General features: G+C 41.0%; 1 protein-coding gene across 1 annotated transcript in view; it reads right to left on the bottom strand.

Annotated features, from left to right (window-relative positions):
- Window positions 1–459: 459 nt before the first annotated feature.
- LOC103301070 (zinc finger protein 791-like) overlaps window positions 460–19926 on the bottom strand; it is a 35114-nt gene continuing 15647 nt past the window's right edge. The window contains exons 2-5 of the mRNA XM_054718328.1: window positions 3728–3854; window positions 3475–3535; window positions 1830–2110; window positions 460–1745 (exon numbers count right to left, since the gene is read on the bottom strand). Coding sequence (XP_054574303.1) covers window positions 460–1745; window positions 1830–2110; window positions 3475–3535; window positions 3728–3854 — 1755 coding nt within the window. The remainder of the gene's footprint in view (window positions 1746–1829; window positions 2111–3474; window positions 3536–3727; window positions 3855–19926) is intronic.

The following is a 19926-nucleotide window of genomic DNA, read 5'->3' as shown; positions in this document are numbered from 1 at the left end:
TACCAACATGTCACTATTCCCCTTAACTTACAGAGTTAGGTTTTTGTATAAAAATTAATCCTACTAGTATGTAGTACAATTATATTTCAACTCACCCATGGATCCAACAAACTTTAAAATGGAAAAACAAAAATCTTATAAGCTGATTTAAGAAAACCTACCTACTAAAAGCTTATACTGTTGCTTAAAGAGTACTTACAGAATTGTCTGTACTAATTGCTCATTTTCAAAAGTAACACACCCAGAGACTGAATTTCAGGATGAGTCTCTGATAAAGAAAATATATTTTTAGCTTTGAAACATTTCTTTCATGTCACTGGAGTATTATATGTGAATTAATTTGCATCAGGCCTTCCCACATAACTTACATTTATAGCTATTTCTCTCCAGTGGAGTTTTCACATAATTTTGAGTGTATTTGTAAAGAGTGAAAACCTTCCTGCATTTATCAGTTATAATTTATCCAGTGTGCATTCTCATGACATGTTTATGTAAGGATGTGGGCCAATTGAAAGCTTTCCCACAATGCTTACACTGAAGAAGTTTCTCTCCAGTGTGAATTCTTTCATGGCTTCTAAATGAACTGGGTCGACTAAAGGCTTTCCCACATTCTTCGCATTTATACGGTTTTTCTCCAGTGTGCACTCTCATGTGACCTCGGAAGGTTGTGCGATAAATGAAAGCTTTCCCACATTCTTTACATTCATAGGGTTTCTCTCCAGTGTGAGTTCTTTCATGTACTTGAACATAACTTGAACAACTGAAGGCTTTACCACATATTTTACATTCATAAGGTTTCTCTCCAGTGTGAGTTCTTTCATGTATTCGAAATGAACTGGGACAGTTGAATGCTTTCCCACAATCCTTACATTTATAAGGGCCATCTCCAGTGTGCGTCATCATGTGTCTTCGAAAGCTTGTGAGAGACACAAATGCTTTCCCACATTCCTCACATTTATAGGGTTTCTCTCCAGTGTGAGTTCTTTCATGTATTTGCAAACCTAGAGCAGAACTGAAGGTTTTCCTACACTGTTTACATTCATAGGGTTTCTCGGCACTGTGAGTTCTTTCATGTCTTCGAAAGGAAGTGGAACAACTAAGGGCTTTACCACATAGCTTACATATATAGGGTTTCTCTCCAGTGTGAGTTCTCACATGGACTTGAAAAGTCGTAAGCCAGTGAAAAGCTTTTCCACACTCCTTACATTGATAGGGTTTCTCTCCAGTGTGAGTTCTTTCATGTGTTCGAAAGGAACTGGAACAACTGAAGGCTCTATCACATTGTTTACATTTGTAGGGTTTTTCTCCAGTGTGAGATCGTTCATGTATTCGATATGAACTGGGACAATTGAATGCTTTCCCACAGTCCTTACATTTATAACGTCCATCTCCAGTATGTGTTATCATGTGTCTTTGAAAGCTTCCGAGAGAAATAAAGGCTTTCCCACATTCCTTACAGTCATAGGGTTTCTCTCCAGTATGAGTTCTTTCATGTTTTCGAAGAGAACTGGGACAACTGAAGGCTTTACTACACTTTTTACATTCATAGGGTTTTTCTCCAGTGTGAGTTCTTTCATGACTTCGAAAGGAACTGGAACAACTGAGGGCTTTACCACATTGCTTACATTCATAGGGTTTCTCTCCTGTGTGAGTTCTTTCATGTGTTTGGAAGGTCTGATGATATCTAAAGGCTTTCCCACATTGTTTACATTGGTAGGGTTTCTCTCCCGTGTGAGTTCGTTCATGTTTGCGAACAGATTGACGATACCTAAAGGATTTCCCACATTCCTTACATTTATATGATTTCTCTACACTGTGATTTCTTTCATGTTTTTGAAAAGGTTGAAGATAACTGAAGGCTTTCCCACATATCTTACATTTGTAAGGCTTCTTTCCGTATTCCTGATACTTGCATGGTTTGGGTGCAGTATGAGATCTCATGTGCCTATTAAGGGATGAACGACTCATGAAAACTTTTCCACACACACTGCACTCCCATGGTTTTACTTCAGAAGTTTTCTTGTTCAGATTAAGATTTGAAATATGGTTGAAGTTTTCTCCACATTGACTACCTTCTTTACTTTCACAGAGTCTCTCTACCATATAATGTCTATAAAAAAAACAGGAGTACATGATTAGTGATTTATTTATTAAGTTACATTTATTCACAAACATTAGAATTATGTTTTTACAATTCATAGGGAAAGAGTAGGTTTTCTGCCCTGTCTGAATTGTTTGAAACTGAATACAATCAATGCTCTTAAGGAAGGTTTGACCATAGCTATTATTAAAATAGTACTATTCATATATGGGGTTTTTGAATACTGTTTCCAAGTAAACTATTTTGGAAACACTGAACATCTTATGTCACCATTTAGAAAACATTTTTGGTAAAATTTTTCTAAAATTAAATAAATTTAAAGCTGTGTCTGTTTTTATCATTTATTATTTCAGTTACATTTACATATATTATTATTTTGTATTGGTGTCATGTGTACAGCATAGTGGTTGTCCCCTTGATATCTCATACATAGCTATTACAAAATTATTGGCCACATTTCCTATGTTATACCTTACATCCTTATGACTATTTTGTAACTACCAATTTGTACTTCTTTTTTTTTTTAAAAATACATATTTTATTGATTTTTTACAGAGAAGAAGGGAGAGGAGAGAGAGTTAGAAACATCGATGAGAGAGAAACATCAATCAGCTGCCTCCTGCACACCCCCTACTGAGGATGTGCTTGCAACCAAGGTACTTGCCCTTGACCGGAATCGAACCTGGGACCCTTGAGTCCGCAGGCCGACGCTCTATCCACTGAGCCAAACTGGTTAGGGCCAATTTGTACTTCTTAATCCCTTCACCTTTTCACCCAGCCCCCAACCCCACTCTGATCTGACAACCACCAGTCTGTTCTCTGTATCTATGAGTGTGTTTCTATTTCATTTATTTTGTTCTTTAGATTCCACATATAAGTGAAATCATATTGTATTTGTCTTTCTCTGTGTGACTTATTTCCATTAGCATAATACCCTCTAGGGCCATCTTTTGCTAGTGATAAGATTTCATTCTTTTTTTTATGTCTGAGTACCGTATTTTCCGGCGTATAAGACGACTGGGCGAATAGAAGATTTTCCTGGGTTAAAAAGTTGTCTTATACGCTGGAAAATACGGTAGTATGGCACTGTATATATGTACAATATTTTTATCCACTTGTCCACTGATGAGCACTTGGGTTGCTTCCATATCTTGGCTATTGTAAAGAGTGCTGCAGTGAGCATGGGAGTGCATATAGTATTTTGAATTAATGTTTTGGGTTTCCTAAGATATATACTCAGAAGTGGAGTCACTGGGTCATAAGGCAATTCCATTTTTTAATTTTTTGAGGAGTATGTCTGCTTGTTTTTAAATTTTCATGACATACGAAGATCCCCTTGTGGGACACTGATTTCTATTGTGAATATAACTTACCTTAGATTTCTTTCCTGATTTTTGTACTGATCGTCAGTGTTATGGTCTTCCAATTTTCTTCCTGAAATGCAGACCCATAAAATTAAAAAAGTTACAGAAGAATTATTACATTGCAGGTCTTTGATGAGCTCTGACTATGCCTGGTTTGTTTACAAAAGTGTTCTCTTCCCCATTCCAAATCAGAGAACAATGCTAATAGACAAGAAACATCTGTTCTCTAAGTTGCTGAATGAAGGAATGTTGACACCCTTACCTATTGAGGCTAGGTTCTTCAAGGTTTCCCGCATCACATCTCTGTAGAGTTTCTTCTGTGAAGGATCCAGCAGAGCCCACTCTTCCAGGGTAAAGTTTACAGCCACATCTTCAAAGGCCACTGAATCCTAAAGCATCCCACATATGTATTGATAAGAAGTTCACATATGTTGTGATACCAAAATATTCTAGAAAAATGGCGGCAGAGTAGGAAGATGCTATATGGACATGCTCCCAAGAACAAGCTGGAATTACAACTGAAATATGGAAAGGCTTCCTGAATAATCAATGGAAAACTCACAGGAGAGAACCCTGATACCCAAGGACCAAAGGTGGAGACCACATAGAGACTGGTAGGAAGGGCAGAGGCACAAAACGACTGGCTGGGCACCCACAGATGGCAACTGAAGTCCTGGAGAGATTATCTCAGTTGTGTGTGTGGGGGTGCCACTGAGAACTCTGGGATCTAATCCCAAAGCTGGGCTCCCCAGCAGAGAGCACCAAACTGAGGAGGGTACCCACATAACATCTAGCTGTGAAAAGTGTCTGCCAGGGAGTGGCAGCTGAAAGTTTGGGCACCCTCTTAAAGGGCTAATGCACAAAAATTCCCAGTGGAGCCATCCACCTTGTGCTCTGGCAGAAGGAGGGAGAAATGGACTGGAGCTGTGAGAGTAGAAACCAGGACTGGGGACTCAGGAGATAGAGCTCAGAAGGCAGACAGCCCAAGTTTCCTGGGCTGAGTCATTCCCTCACAAAGCAGAGGACATCTTTCCCATATAGACATCTGCCTTGCCTGAGGGGAAGACAGTGGACACACCCTATTGACAAACATCTTGCCCTGAGGCCACTTAAGAGACTGAAAGTAACAATTAGCCTCCAGGCAGAAGCAACTGCCCCACCCTGTTGAAAAAACTCACCACACCTGAGGACGATTGCTTGGGGGCAATTCAAGTCAGAATCTTATTAGTCTGTACACAGAGGTGGTCTCTGGAGGCTTTGAATCTTTGCCTGATCGAATTAGTCAGAAAGAGCCTTTAACATTGTCCTGCACTAGGGATTGAGAGGTATAGAGGATCTACCTAAAGCATAGTCACAAACCCAAACAGACAACCAAAATGAGGAAACAACAAAACAACCCCCAAATGAAAGAACTAGCAAATTCTCCAGGAGAAGAGATAAATGAAGCAGAGATAAGAAATTTATCTGAAACTGAGTTCAGAGTAATGATGTTAAAAATGCTCAACAGTATGAAAAAAGATATAGTAACTATGAAAAAAGAACAGTCTGAGACAAAGAATGACATAACACAAAGAAAACATTGGAAGGAATACACAGCAGATTAGGGGGAGCTGAGGATCGAACCAGTGAATTAGAAGACAGAGTTGAAAATATCATTCAATTAGAGAACCAAAAAGAAAAAAACAATTAAAAAACAGGAGGACAGCTTAAGGGAGCTGTGGGACAATGTGAAACGTAACAATTTAGAATAGTGGTATGCCAGAAGAGGCAGAAAGGGAGAAAGGAATAGAAAAGGTGTTTGAAGAAATAATGGCTAAATTAGCACCTCCTTGCAGATCCAAGAGTCAGTGTACCCAGTGGTCAGAGTGGGACCATCCAGATTACAACTCCTCAGATGCATAAGGGACACACTCAGGGGGCAGACTCAGTGAGCACCAAAGCCCCACTGAAGCAAGTCTTGCCTCATAAGGGTGTCTCCAGTGCTGGAAACCAACCATTGTCTCACTAATAGAAAAGATGTAAAAGGCTGGTCAACCTTGAAGCTCTGAAAGGTCAGAGCCAACCACTCCCTATCAATGGTAACTGAGGCAACTTCCCCATCTTGTAATCATGTAAATCCTTACTGATAGGATAATCTGCTTATTACCTGCCTAAGGGCTATGGGTGTATCCCAAACCTGCTTAAGGGTAATGGGTGTATCCCATAGTCTCAATAAAAGGGATAGCAAGGCCAGAGCCTAGCAGTAGTTCTCCCACTAGAGTTGGACTACCGCCTGGCCCCCCATATCGCCAAATTAAATTTCTTTTAGTCTCTTTTCATTTGCGTGCAGCCCTTCTCCAGAACCCGAACCCTGAACTGGAACCCTGAATCACGCGGGATGTGAAAGGGGCTCCCATACTCCAGCACAGAAGTTCTCCCAGTGTAGACACAGCTGATCCTCACAGCCAATTGGCCTGGAGGTCAATTCCTCCCAGTGATACCAACAACAATCAAGGCTTAACTACAGCAAGACTGTGCACACAGCCCACAAAGGGGTGCACCAAGAGTGTCCACCTCAGGTATCTGGGGAGGCTGAGCCACTGGGCTCTATAGGACACCTAGCACACAAAGCCACTCTAGCAACACAGGGAAGCAGCCAAAATGTGGAGACAAAGAAACAGGTTACAAATGAAAGAAATGGAGGAAAGCAAACTACTGGATATAGAGTTCAAAACCACGGTTATAAGGTTTTTCATGAATTTTCTAGAAAAGGCCGATAAATTTAGTGAGAGCCTCGAGGATATGAAAAAGGACCAACTAGAAATTAAGCATACACAGACTGAAATAAAGAATAATATACAGAGATCCAACAGCAGAGTAGAGGATCGCAAGAATCAAGTCAAAGATTTGAAATACAAAGAAGCAAAAAACACCCAATCAGAAAAGCAAAAAGAAAAAAGAATCCAAAAATATGAAGATAGTGAAAGGAGCCCCTGGGACAACTTCAAGCGTACGAACATCCAAATTATGGGGGTGCCAGAAGAAGAGAGAGAGCAAGATATTGAAAACCTATTTGAAGAAATAATGACAGAAGACTTCCCCCACCTGGTGAAAGAAATAGACTTACAAGTCCAGGAAGCGCACAGAACCCCAAACAAAAGGAATCGAAAGAGGACCACACCAAGACACATCATAATTAAAATGCCAAGAGCAAAAGACAAAGAGAGAATCTTACAACCAGCAAGAGAAAAACAGTTAGTTACCTACAAGTGAGCACCCATACGATTGTCAGCTGATTTCTCAACAGAAACTATGCAGGCCAGATGGGAGTGGCAAGAAATATTCAAAGTGATGAATAGCAAGAACCTACAACCAAGATTACTTTACCCAGCAAAGCTATCATTCAGAATTTAAGGTCAGATAAAGAGCTTCACAGATAAGAAAAAGCTAAAGGAGTTCATCACCGCCAAACCAGAATTATATGAAATGCTGAAGAGTATTCTTTAAGAAGAGGAAGAAGAAGAAAAAGGTGAAGATAAAAATTATGAACAACACATATCTATCAACAAGTGAATCTAAAAATCAAGTGAATAAAAAATCTGATGAACAGAATAATCTGGTGAATATAACAGAATCAGGGGCATAGAAAGGGAGTGGACTGACAATCCTTGGGGGAGAAAAGGGTGTGGGGGGTGCGGGAAGAGACTGGACAAAAATCATATACCTATGGATGAGGACAGTGGGGGTTGGTAAGGGCATGGGGTGCGGTGGGAACCGGGTGGAGGGGAGCTATGGGGGGGGGGGGAATGAGGAACAACTGTAATAATCTGAACAATAAAAAATAGCATCTTCAATCTTTCAGGCACATAATTTCCCTAAACACTGGTCTCTGAAAAAGATCATTAACATCTACATGCATGGGATAGAGAAAATGCTTTCCACAGTAATTATGATGGTATAATTTACCCATTCAGTTAAAGAACAGAATAGGAAATCCCCACTTCTTGGTGGGTATACAGAGACCAGTGTTTAGGTTCAGCTCTAGTGGAATTCACAGAAAGAACCACATTTCAGGCCTTATTTAAGAAGCTTCTAGAGAATCCCAAAGATGACAGGAGAGAGAAAAGGAAGGACACCAGATGTAGCCTGATACTTACAGGTATACAAATAGTAAACACAGGTTAAACCCTTGCTAGATAAACTTAAAAACCTCACACTAAAGGCCTATTTACCAGGATTCCTTCTTCACAGTACATCATGTCTGGGTTCCAACAACACCAAAATCACATAGCACACTAAAAGACTTAATCTTGAAAGAAGCCAGGGGGGAAAACACATTTTAGGTATGAATAAACAACAGCAAGAATTAAGTCATACTTTTTTTTGGGTCTCAAATAATGCAAGCAAGAAGAGACTGGAATGAAATATTTAAAGTGTTGATGGAAAAACTGTGTTGAGTGAAATTATCCTTCAAAAGTGAGAGAAATTTCTGAGACAAATATTGAGAGAATTTTTCACCAGTACATCTGCTTTGCCTTGCAAAAAGTATTAAAGGAAATTATTCAAAAGGAAGGAAAATGAGCCCAGCCTGCATGGCTCAGTAGTTGACCTATGAACCAGGAGGTCATGGTTCAATTGCCAGTTAGGGCACATGCTCGGGTTGTGGCTCAAGCCCCAGTGTGGGGCATATAGGAGGCAGCCGATCAATGAATGTCTCTCATCATTGATGTTTCCATCTCTCTCTCCCTCTCCATCATCTCTGAAATTAAAAAAATAGGGAAGGAAAATGATGAAGAAAGGGAGAGCACTGAGAAGGAATAAATGAAGGTAAAATAACATTACCTTAAACATTCTCAATTTGTAAGATAGCACTGTTCAGATAATACTAGCAACAAAGTATTCAGTAATTATATCTTATGGATAAGTGAAATGAACAGTAACAATGTTATAAGGTGCAGAGAGAGAGGAATTGGGAATACTCTGTTATGAGAAATGTATACAACCAGTGAAATGGTTTAGCATTGCTTGAAAGAGGACTTGGGTTAACTGTAACTATATACAGCAAATTTAAGGGCAACTAACAAGAAAGTTAAAAAAGAAGTATAAATATGCCAAGAAAGAAGAAAAAATAAAATCAGGTAAAATGCTCAAAGCCAGAGAAGGGAAAAAAAAAAAAAAGTGAAAGGCGAAAGAGAAACAAAGAACAAGGGCAACAAATAGAAAACACCAAACATTATGGTAGATATTAATCCAACTATATCAACAATCATTTTAAAAGTCAATGTTATATATAAAAAAACAATTGAAAGATACTGTCATAGTGAATAAGAAATAACAACTTCCAATTATATGTTGTCTATAATACTAAAGTCACATTAACAATAAAGACAGGTAGATTGAAATTGAGGGATGGAAAAAGATATATGTTAACATTAAGAGAAAGTTGGCATGTCTATATTTTCAGACAAAGCACAGGGAAAAGAGAGGCTTTACAGTATGATGAAGTGGTCAAGTCTTTAAGGAGACACAGCACTCCTTAGTGCTCCTGTGCATAACAATACAGTGGTAAAATTCACCAGCATCAACCCATGAGCCAGGAGGTCACATTTTTGATACCTGGCCAGAGCACAAGCTGGGATTTTGGGCTCTTTCCCCAGTCGGGGGTGTGTAGGAAGCAGCCAATCAATGACTCTCTCCCATCATCGATGTTTCTATCTCTCCTTCTCCCTTCCTCTCTGAAATCAATAAAAACAAAATTTTAAAAAATTAAGAAGAGGTAAATTTAAAAAAAGCAATTACCAGGACCAGCAAGAAGAAAATCAGAAAAGCCACAGCTGAATTGATCAGTGCCATCAAACAACTGGATTTACTAAAAACTGTGGAATACTTTATCATCAAGCAACAGCAGAATACACATTCTTCTCAAGTTCACATGGAAAATTAATAAAGATAGAACACATTCTAACATAAAATACACCTTAACATATTTGAAAGAAAAGAAGTAATACAAAATATGCTCTCAGACCACAAAGGCATTAATCTAGAAACCATTAACAGAAAGATTGGAAAACCCTCAAATACTTGGGAGATTAAACAACACACTTCTAAATAACTCATGGATCAAAGAAGAAGTCTCAAAAGCAATGAAAACCTTTGAACTAAATGAAAATGAAAATACAATTTCCAAAAAACAGTACCTGGAGGGAAATTTATAGTATTGAAGGTATACAATTGAAAAAAGAGATCTGTAATCAATTACTTAAGCCTCTACCTTACAAATCGAGAAAAAGAAGAGCAAATTAAACCTAAAGTAAGCACAAGAGTAGAAATAAAAACCAAAGGAATCAATGAAATTATAGGGAAATCATGAAAAATCTACACAACCAAAAGCTGGTTCTTTGAAAATATTAATAAAATTGAGCAACACCTATACAAGCCAAGAAAAAAGGAGAAAAGACAAATTATTAATATCAAGAATGAGCCCTAGCTGGTTTGGCTGAGTGGACAGAGTGTCGGCCTGCGGACTGAAGGGTCCCAGGTTCGACTCCGGTCAAGGGCACATGCCTGGGTTGCAGTCTCAATCCCCAGTAGGGGGCATGCAGGAGGTGGCCAATCAATGATTCGCTCTCATCATTGATGTTTCTCTCTCTCTTCCTTCCTCTCTGAAATCAATAAAAAGATATTTAAAAAAAATGAGGAAGGGGCTGTGGAAATGTAAAAAAAAAAAAAAAAGCATTTGACAACATTCAAATCAATTTATGGTAACAAACTAGGAAACACCCTCTATAAGAAACTTGCATTTAACCTACTTAATGGTGAGAAACTGGATGCTTTCCTGGTAAGATCAAGAAGGCAATGATGTCCCCTCACATCAGTACTAGTCGACACTGTAAAGTCTAAGCTAATACAGTAAAATAAGAAAAAGAAATAAAAGGTATACAGAATGAGAAGTAAGGAATTAAAGTTGTCTTTGTCACATATGACATGATTATTTATGGAGAAAATCTCAAAGAAGACAACAAAGAAAACCCCTTGAACTAATAAGAGAACAGAGTAAGACTGAAAAATTAAATGGTTAATACACAGAAGTCAATTTTTTCCTGTAGATCTAAACAAATATAATCAACTGATCTTTTAAAAATATTCTTAACTGAGGATATGTTCTTATTTTTTTTAGTGAGAGAGATAAAGGGGGAGAGGAAGGGAGAGAGGGAGAGAGAGAGAGAGAAAGAAACATCAATCAGTTGCCTCTGGTACGCGCCCCAACCAGGGATTGAACTGGCAACCTCGGTATGTGCCCTGACCTGGAACTGAATCCAGAACCTTTTGGTGTATGGAATAATGCCCCAACTAACTGAGCTATTGGCCAGGGCTGATCAACTGATCTTCAACAAAGGATCGAAGACAAGTCAATGGAGAAAACATAGCCTTTTCAACACAGAGTGTCAGGAAAACTAGATATCCACATGCAAAAATCAATCCAATCAATCAATTTAGACACATATCTTACACTTTTCACAAAAACTAACTCAAAACAGATAATAGATCTTATGTAAAGTGCAAAACTATGAAACTCCTAGAAGATAACATAGGAGAAAATCTAGGTGACCCAAGGTTTGTGATGACTTTTTAGATACAACACCAAAAGCAAGATTGATGAGAGAAAAAATAAGTTTGACTTCATTAAAATAAAACCTGCTCTGCGAAACAGTGTTAAGAGTTTGAAAACACAAACCACATACTGGGAGAAAAATCTTTCCAAAAACACTTATCTGATAAAGGATTGGTATCCAACAATAAGACAAGCAACACAAATGGACAAAAGATCTGAACATCCACTTAACCAAAAAAGACACACAAATGGTAAATAAGCATAGGAAAAAATGCTCAACATCATATATCTTTAGGAATTGCAAATAAAAGAAGAATGAGATATTACTAGGCACTTATTACAATGACTAAAATTCAAAACATTGAGAGCCAACACTGAATAATGGCAAAGATGTGGAGCAATGGGAACCTTCATACATTGCTGGGGGAATGGAAGACAGTATGCCTACTTTTGAAGATAGGCAATTTCTTAAACTAAACCTATTCTTTTAAAAATATATATATATTTTTGTTGATTTCAGAGAGGAAGAGAGAGAGGGAGAGAGAGAAACATCGATGATGAGAGAGAATCATTTATCCGCTGCCTCCTGCACGCCCCCTACTGGGGTTGAGCCCGCAACATAGGCATGTGCCCTTGACTGGAATTAAACCCGGGACCTTTCAGTCCGAAGGCTGACACTTTATCCACTAAGCCAAACCAGCTAGGGCAAACTAAACCTATTCTTATCATACAAGCAAGCAATCATACTCCTTATTTCCCCAAATAAGTTGAAAACTTATGTTTATAAAAAATCCTGAATGTTTATAAGAGCTTTATTCACTAAGACTTACAGGTAACAAAGATATCTTCCAATAGGTGAATGGAAAAATAATCACTGGCCCAGCCGGTGTGGCTCAGTGGTTGAGTGTCCACCCATGAATCAGGAGGTCATGGTTCGATTACCGGCCAGGGCACATGCCCGGGTGCAGACTCGATCCCTGGTGGGGGGCATGTGGGAGGCAGACGATTGATGATTCTCTCTCATCATTGATGTTTCTCTCTCTCCCTTCTCCCTTCCTCTCTCTGAAATCAATAAAAATATACTTAAAAATTAATCACTGGAACATCCATACAATGAAATATTCAGTGATAAAAGGAAATGAGGTATCGCCCTAACCGGTTTGGCTCAATGGATAGAGTGTCGGCCTGCGGACTCAAGGGTCACAGGTTCGATTCCGGTCAAGGGCATGTACCTTGGTTGTGGGCACATACCCAGTGGGGAGTGTGCAGGAGGCAGCTGATTGATGTTTCTCTCTCATCAATGTTTCTAATTATCTATCCCTCTCCCTTCCTCTCTGTAAAAAATCAATAAAATATATTTTAAAAAAAAGGAAATGAGGTATCAAGCCAAAAAGACATGGAAAAACCTTAAAACCATATTACTAAGTGAAAGCAGCCAATATGACATGGCAACACACATATGATTCCAAGCATACTTCTGGAAAGTACAAAACTATGAGACAGTGAAAGATCTTTGGTTGCCAGGGATTTGGGGGTGGGAGGGAGAAATGAATGAATAGGTGGAGCACGGGATTTTTAGGGCAATGAAAGTTTTCTACATGATGCAGAAAAGATGGACACACATCATTTTACATTAGCCAAAGCCCAGAGACTGTACAACACTCAACACTAATATAAACCGTGGACTTTAATGCACTGATATCAAATGTACCACAGTAATATCCTATATAATAAAACCCTAATATGCATATCGAATGGGGGAATGACTGGTTGCTATGACGCACACTGACCACGGGGGGGGGGGGGGGGGGGGGGTGGGAGGGGAGCGGCAGACATTCAATGCAGGAGCTGCCCCCTGGTGGTCAGTGCGCTCCCACAGGGGGAACGCCACTTAGCCAGAAGCCAGGCTCAAGGCTGGTGAGCATAGCAGTGGTGGCGGGAGCCTTTCTCGCCTCCATGGCAGCGCTAAGGACCCTTTGGGGGATGTCTGCTTGCTGGCTTAGGCCTGCTCCCCGCCGGCAGGTGGACATCCCCCGAGGGGTCCTGGACCATGAGAGGGCACAGGCCGGGCTGAGGGACCCCCTCCGCAGTGCACGAATGTCGTGCACCGGGCCTCTAGTAAGATTTAAAAAATAAGGCAAACTATGTGGAGGCAGAGGGGTTATGTGGGACCTCTTTGCTTTCTGATCAAGTTTTTTGCAAACCTAGAATTGCTGTAAAGAAAAGCCAAGTCCACTAAGAAGAAGAAAAAAAAAAGACAAGACATACATTAATAATGATGACTGATGGCTGAAAGAAGCCATCTTTTATTCAACTGATTTGAAGTTATTTCAATAAGCCATTACAGTGTTCTATGAGGACTGCACCCTGAGACTTGGAAGAGAAGAGAAACTTCCACTGAAGCCTTTTTCAAGAGCCTACTACCCTATATTCTGAGAAGCGAAATGAGTTCCTTTGTTACCAGTCCTAGTGTCTAGAACTCCCACCTGGAGGAGGAGTGTCTTGGGAAGATCTCATGTTATGGCCTTAGTAAATGTGGAGACAGGTGTTACCTTGATTTATACTGTGGCAAGCAAGAAGAATCATAGAATTTGTTTACCACAAAAGGGCAACTTGTAGGCAATCATCCAAGAGTCTGTAAACATGGCCTGCAAAGCCAGTTGCTGGTCAGTGCTAAGATGATTGCCTGATGTTTGGTCAGTCATGTTGACCCTTGAGTCCCATCCTTTAAAAGGATGTTCCAATTAAGGGATAACAGTAGTAAGTCTGCCTGAGCTCCATCATGTAGGAATGAGGTGATGTCATCCCAGAAGTCTGTAAACTCCCATTGCTTTTAACTCAGGGAATCCTGAGAAGCTCCCCAGTAAGTCTGGAGGTCTTAGAAAGGGGTGACCTCCTTCAGCTCCATGGCATCTGGCAAGGAACTGAGGAGAGGAGAGGCCACCCCATCCTGCTGGTAGGATATGCCAAAGAGCACAGGTTTATTATTTTTTAAAAATATTTTCTTATTGATTTCAGAGAAGGAGAGGGAGAGATATAAATACTAATGATAAGAGAGAATCACTGATCAGCTGCCTTCTGCATACCCCACACTGGGATGGAGCCTGCAACCTGGGGACTATGCCCTGACTGGGAATCAAACAGTGACCTCCTGGTTCATAGGTTGATGCTCAACCACCGAGGCATGCCAGCTGGGCCAAACGGCATAGGTTTAACAATATCTTGTCTGAAGGAGTCTCTACAGTGGAACTGAGTTCTTGAGGTGATGTTTACAGGTCCCAGGGCATAATGGGTAGCTTCCCAAGAGGTGATATTTTCAGGGTTATTTTTAGGATAGCTCTGTAAAAGCAGTGACAACTGTAGTTCTAAAGGCATACAGTTTGGAGCCATCATGGGTAATTCTAGGAGGCATGACAGGAAGTCACTGAAGCCTCTGTTGGGAAACAGTGTCTGACGGCGCTAAGGGAGTGCCTGTTGTATGGCAATTTGACCAAATCCAGAGCCTTTTTTTTTTTTAGGGGTACCTATTCCAGGTGGGCCGGCTTGCAAGTAATAACATAAAGAGATTCAAGTAAAATGTGTAAACAAAGACTATGTTGCCTCCAGAGCACCAAAAGAATCTAGACAATGTTGTGGGTGCTAAGAGAGGTAATAGCAATTTCTTCACTGTATCCAGGTTACCAGGTACTTTCTGGGAATTTAAACAAGGCACTCACCTCATTTATGTGGCAATGGCCTCTCGCCTTTTTATGAGCTCTTTTTGCCACTATTTTTATGTCCTGAATGCTCTCAGAGGAGGATGTCATTGGTGTAGTGTCATACCTGTGCTCTTGGAGCAAGTGAAAACAGTTCAGATCCTGCTGCGGAGACTGTGGGTGCTGACAAAGGTGCTGAGGTTCCCTGAGGGTAACCAGGTAAAGGTGTATCATGTCCCTTCAGAGGTGAAGGGCAACTGCAGCTGAGAGGCTGCTGACATAGGTACTGAGCAGAACAAACAGTCAAATCTGTGATGACAGGATATTTACCAGTTGCTGAGTGGATAGAGGCAGTAATTTCTATGATGTTGGGGATGGAAAATAAGGGCTTATTTGGTTCGACCACAGCCTCAAGGTTGCAGTAATCCACTGTGAGGAGTCATTCTTTCTTGAAGAACAAGCCAAGTAAAAATTCACCTTTGCCAACCATAGTGAAATCATATAACTATTTATGATTTTAATAGAAAGTTATAAACTATCCAGTTATTATAATCAATGCAATTAAAGACTGCTCTTCCATCAGTCAATGAAGGATCTTCAAGCATGTTAAGCTCATTTAGGAATTTATTCTATTAAGTTAAATTCAAACTGTCTATTTAAAAAAAAAGGAGAAATTTAGCTGCTCATAGGTAAAGCAGAGGGGATAATCACTTCTTCACTAAAACGGTGTACAGTGGTTTTCAATCCTTCAAGGCCCTGTTTAGTTTACATTAGGCCGTATGACTTTAACTGGTGTTAAGGACAGTGGAGTCCCACTTTGTTAATATAATTTGAAAGTGCCAAAGACTAAATTACAATTTAACTTATAACTCATTGGTTTAAACCTTCCCTGCTGGTTGTGGTATACTTTAAGAAAATGGGTGCTATGACCATGGAGAAATTAGGTAAGACCATAGTTTTCATGGTTAAGGTGAAATATCCCTATTTGTATTCTATATTATATTCAGTAATTCCCTTATCGGGGTATTTGCTTGTTAAATGTAGTGGGATCCCTCTGGAATTAGGAGTGTGGATCAGTCTGCCACCTACTGGCTGCCTTTCCCCCTCTTTTCTCTCTTTAAAAACTGCTCTTCTAGGAACAACCAGCTGATGGCACCTCTTGCCCAGGGGACAGACCCCCTGTCCCACCTGTGCCCTACACATTGGGGCCAACCCAGCCTCTGTCACAGAATCCCTCTAATAGATAAATCCCAACAAAGACCCAGGATTAAGTTAAGGAGGGCCCTGATCCCATACTCCTGTTTCCAAATGCCTCAGAACTTTTTTTTAAAGTATTGATTTTTACAGAGAGAGTAAGGGAGGGCTAGAGAGATAGAAACATTGATGAGAGAGAAACATCATCCATCCGCTGCCTCCTGGATGCCCCCTACCTGGGATTGAGCCCGAAATCTGCGCATGTGCCCTGACTGGGAATAGACCCAGCACCTTCTGTGCCTGGGACGACGCCCAGCCAACTGGGGCACACTGTCCAGGGCTCGGAATTCTTGAAACTGTCAATTCTGGTAGGCTGAACATCAATTTAAAGCTTGGGAGGTTCAGCAATGCTCCAGGGGTTAGCACCGCTCACAGCACTAGCTCTCCAGCTGCACACAGCGAGGGCTGCCATCAGGCAGTAGAGCAGGTCAGAGCAAGAGAAGACAGATGCACCGGGTGGCTTGTGGCAGCAACTGTTATAGTCGGTTGGGGGTGGAGCTGGGGCAAGAATCCTTGTCCAAGGGCAGGGGCTTGTGTGATCTGAATTTCCTGCCATCTCTAGAGGAAAGACCACTCAGACCTTTTCATCAGTTTGTCCAGGTGGAAGACTGCAGGGCAGAGGGAGGAGGAACCAGTCATGAGCAGTCAAATATTAAAAAGTGTGGGGTTCAACTGCTCGTTATAAAGAAACACTAACAGGATGCTTAAGAAATTTAACATTGGCTAGTGCGGATGGCTGAAACAAGAGCTTGGAGGGGACCAGGATGTTTGAGCAGTGAGTTGACTTTAAACCTCATCTTACATAGACTTTTGGCTAGCCATTGCATGCATTGTTTTTCTGAGTAATCCTATCTAATAAAAAGGGAATATGCTAATCAACCCTCATGCTGTTGCAAAGATGGCAGCACCCACAGCCAATAAGGAGGGAATATGCTAATTGACTGTCCTGCCCTCTAAGATGGTGGTGCACACAGCTACAAGATGGTGATGCCCAGTCCCCTCAGCCCCACCGGGGCGGCAGGTGCGCGGCACGGCCAGGCCTGCTCCCAGGCAGGTCCGGCCGCTCCATGCGCCTGCCTCTGGAGTCCCCCAGTCCCCTCAGCCGCCCAGGGCCGGCCCGAGGTGCAGGCAAGCCTTGAATGGCGGCTGGGCCAGGGCTGGTCCGAGGCTTGTGCTGCCGGTAGTGGCAGCAGCAGAGGTGTGATGGGGCGTCGCCTTCCCTTGATCGCTGGGTTGCCTCCTGCCCCTGAGGGCTTCCGGACTGTGAGAGGGGGCAGGCCGGGCTGAGGGACCACCCTCCAGTGCATGAATTTTCATGCACCGGGTCTCTAGTGTGTGTGTGTGTGTATAATATATATACACCACATATATATACATATATATATATAACTTTTCCTATTTAATAGTCATTATTTTAAATTAAACTACTTTTGCTTTTTAAATTTAAATTTAAAATTTATTGTTTTTCTTTTCAACATAGAAAACCATTCTAAGATATAATCCTTTAAACACTAATGTTTATAAAAGTTTAAACCACAAAAATACAAGAAATCTCAAATCTTTTTCTAACCAAACTAACCAGAGGCATTATAGCTTCTTCTTACATATCACACTGGGGTATTATTTCAGGTATAAAAGGATATTATACTTTTTGTTGTTGTTGTTAATCCTCATCTGAGGATATTTTTCTATTGATTTTAAGGAAGGGTGGGAGAGGGAGAGACAGAAACATTGACGTGAGAGAGACACATTGACTGGTTGGCTCCTGCATGCACCCTGACCAGGGCCGGGGAACCTGCAACTGAGATACGTGCCCTTGACTGGAATCGAACCTGGGACCCTTCAGTCCACGGGCTGATGCTCTATCCACTGAACCACACTGGCTAGGGCCATATTATACTTAAAAAATACTTTTATTTATTTCAGAGAGGAAGGCAGAGAGATAGAAACATAAATGATGAGAGAGAATCATTGATTGGCTGCCTCCTGCACGCCCCACACTGGGAATCGAACCGTGACCTCCTGGTTCATAGGTTGACTCTCAACCACTGAGCCACATAGGCTGGGCAAACATACTTTTAAACAATTTTTATTTATTTATTTTAGAGAGAGGAGAGAAGAGAGAGAAACATCCATTTGTTGTTCCACTTATTTGTGCATGCATTGGTTGGTTGATTCTTGTATGTGCCCTGACTAGGATGGACTCTGTCACCTTGGCTAGTGGGACAAGGCTCTAACCAACTGAGCTGCCTGGCCAGGGCAAAGCATATCATAATTTTATTTGGGCCTAATCCATTAGATGTATCAGGATTTTCAAAGATTTATGTAAGTTTTGAGTTGTTTTTCTTCTATTTATTAAAGTAGGATTTCATTCCCCTTTTGCCTAAGCAATATTATAGCATTTAAAATTTAAAGCTCTCTAGGGACATGCACATACAAAACTGACCTAAAATGTAAAATCTACCTAAGAACTCAAATACACTCATCTCATATCTTGAGGATCTCTTGCCTAAAAGAAACATATTTTGTTTGGTTCCAGATTTTCTTACCTTACTCCCATGTCTCTCTCAATTAACTTACATTTTGAAAGCCCAAGAACTAAAAATCTTACACACTCACCCAGAAAATAATATTACAGACTGCTAAGGAAAACTAGAGTACAGAGCTTCAATATGCAATATTATGAGTATCCAAAGAAAGAAATGTAAATCTTCAAATCCGGTAAGATAAACTGCCTCCTTCCCCATAGTTCAGAAGAAAAACCCACATTCTGAAGCTTGCAGTCCATACACCCCATTAGGATACAACTCTTTTTAAGAAAAAAAATATTTTTCTTGATTTCAGAGGTGGAGATAGAAACACCAATGATGAGAGAGAATCATCCATCTGCCGCCTCCTGCATGCCCCCTACTGGGGATTGAGTCTGCAACCCGGGTCTGTGTGCCCTGACTGGGAATCGATGGAACAGTGACCTCCTGGTTCAAGGTTGACGAGCGTCAACTGGCCAGGTGGAATACAACCCTTAAAGTGGGTCAGTCCCTGATGATGGAAGGTTGGGGGACTCTGGGAGCTCTACACACCCCTCTCCTGAGGTAATGGAAAGGCTTCCTCTCTCAGGCTTTAATTTTCACAAGCGAGGAAACTCTTAGCCAGATTCAATTTAAGGTCCCACCCCCTCAAAAAAACTCCCAGATTCATAAACCAAGACAGAACTGACCTTCACAGACTTTCTCAATGTACACAAATTACTGAGTGCACCTACACAGTGGATGCAATCCTCAAGCCTGTATCTAGAAACAGGACCAAGGAAATCAGTTACAACCTTAGAAAGAATATCCTCCCGCCCTCTCCCCGTCCTTCCCTATCGCCAGCTTTCAGGGCTGTAGCTTCTCAGCATAAAGGCTCCTTCCCTGGTGGGTGTGAGCAGGTAGGACACCTATGAAGGAAGGCTCCCCAGGAAGAACAAACTGGGCCTTCAAGTACGTCCCTTTCAGGCTCAAGCCGGCCTAAGCTTGGAGACACCGACCTCAGGCTTCTGCTTCCCACCCAGTTGCTCTGGACACCGATATTTTATTTATTTATTTATTTTGGATACCGATATTTTATTTTATTTTAACTAAAAAAAATACATTTTATTGATTTTTTACAGAGAGGAAGGAGAGGGATAGAGAGCTAGAAACATCGATCAGCTGCCTCCTGCACACTCCCCACTGGGGATGTGCCCACAACCAAGGTACATGCCCTTGACTGGAATCGAACCTGGGACCTTTCAGTCCGCAGGCTGATGCTCTATCCACTGAGCCAAACCGGTTTCAGCTGGACACCGATATTTTAAATACACAAACCGAGTGTTTGACCAATCCAGCAAAATGACTCAAATCCAGTGTTTGTGTGTAAAGGATGGGAGAATATTGTAAGGCA

This window comes from Eptesicus fuscus, chromosome 6, assembly GCF_027574615.1.
Source record: "Eptesicus fuscus isolate TK198812 chromosome 6, DD_ASM_mEF_20220401, whole genome shotgun sequence".
NCBI lineage: Eukaryota > Metazoa > Chordata > Mammalia > Chiroptera > Vespertilionidae > Eptesicus > Eptesicus fuscus.
This window is presented reverse-complemented; position numbering and strand designations above follow the sequence as displayed.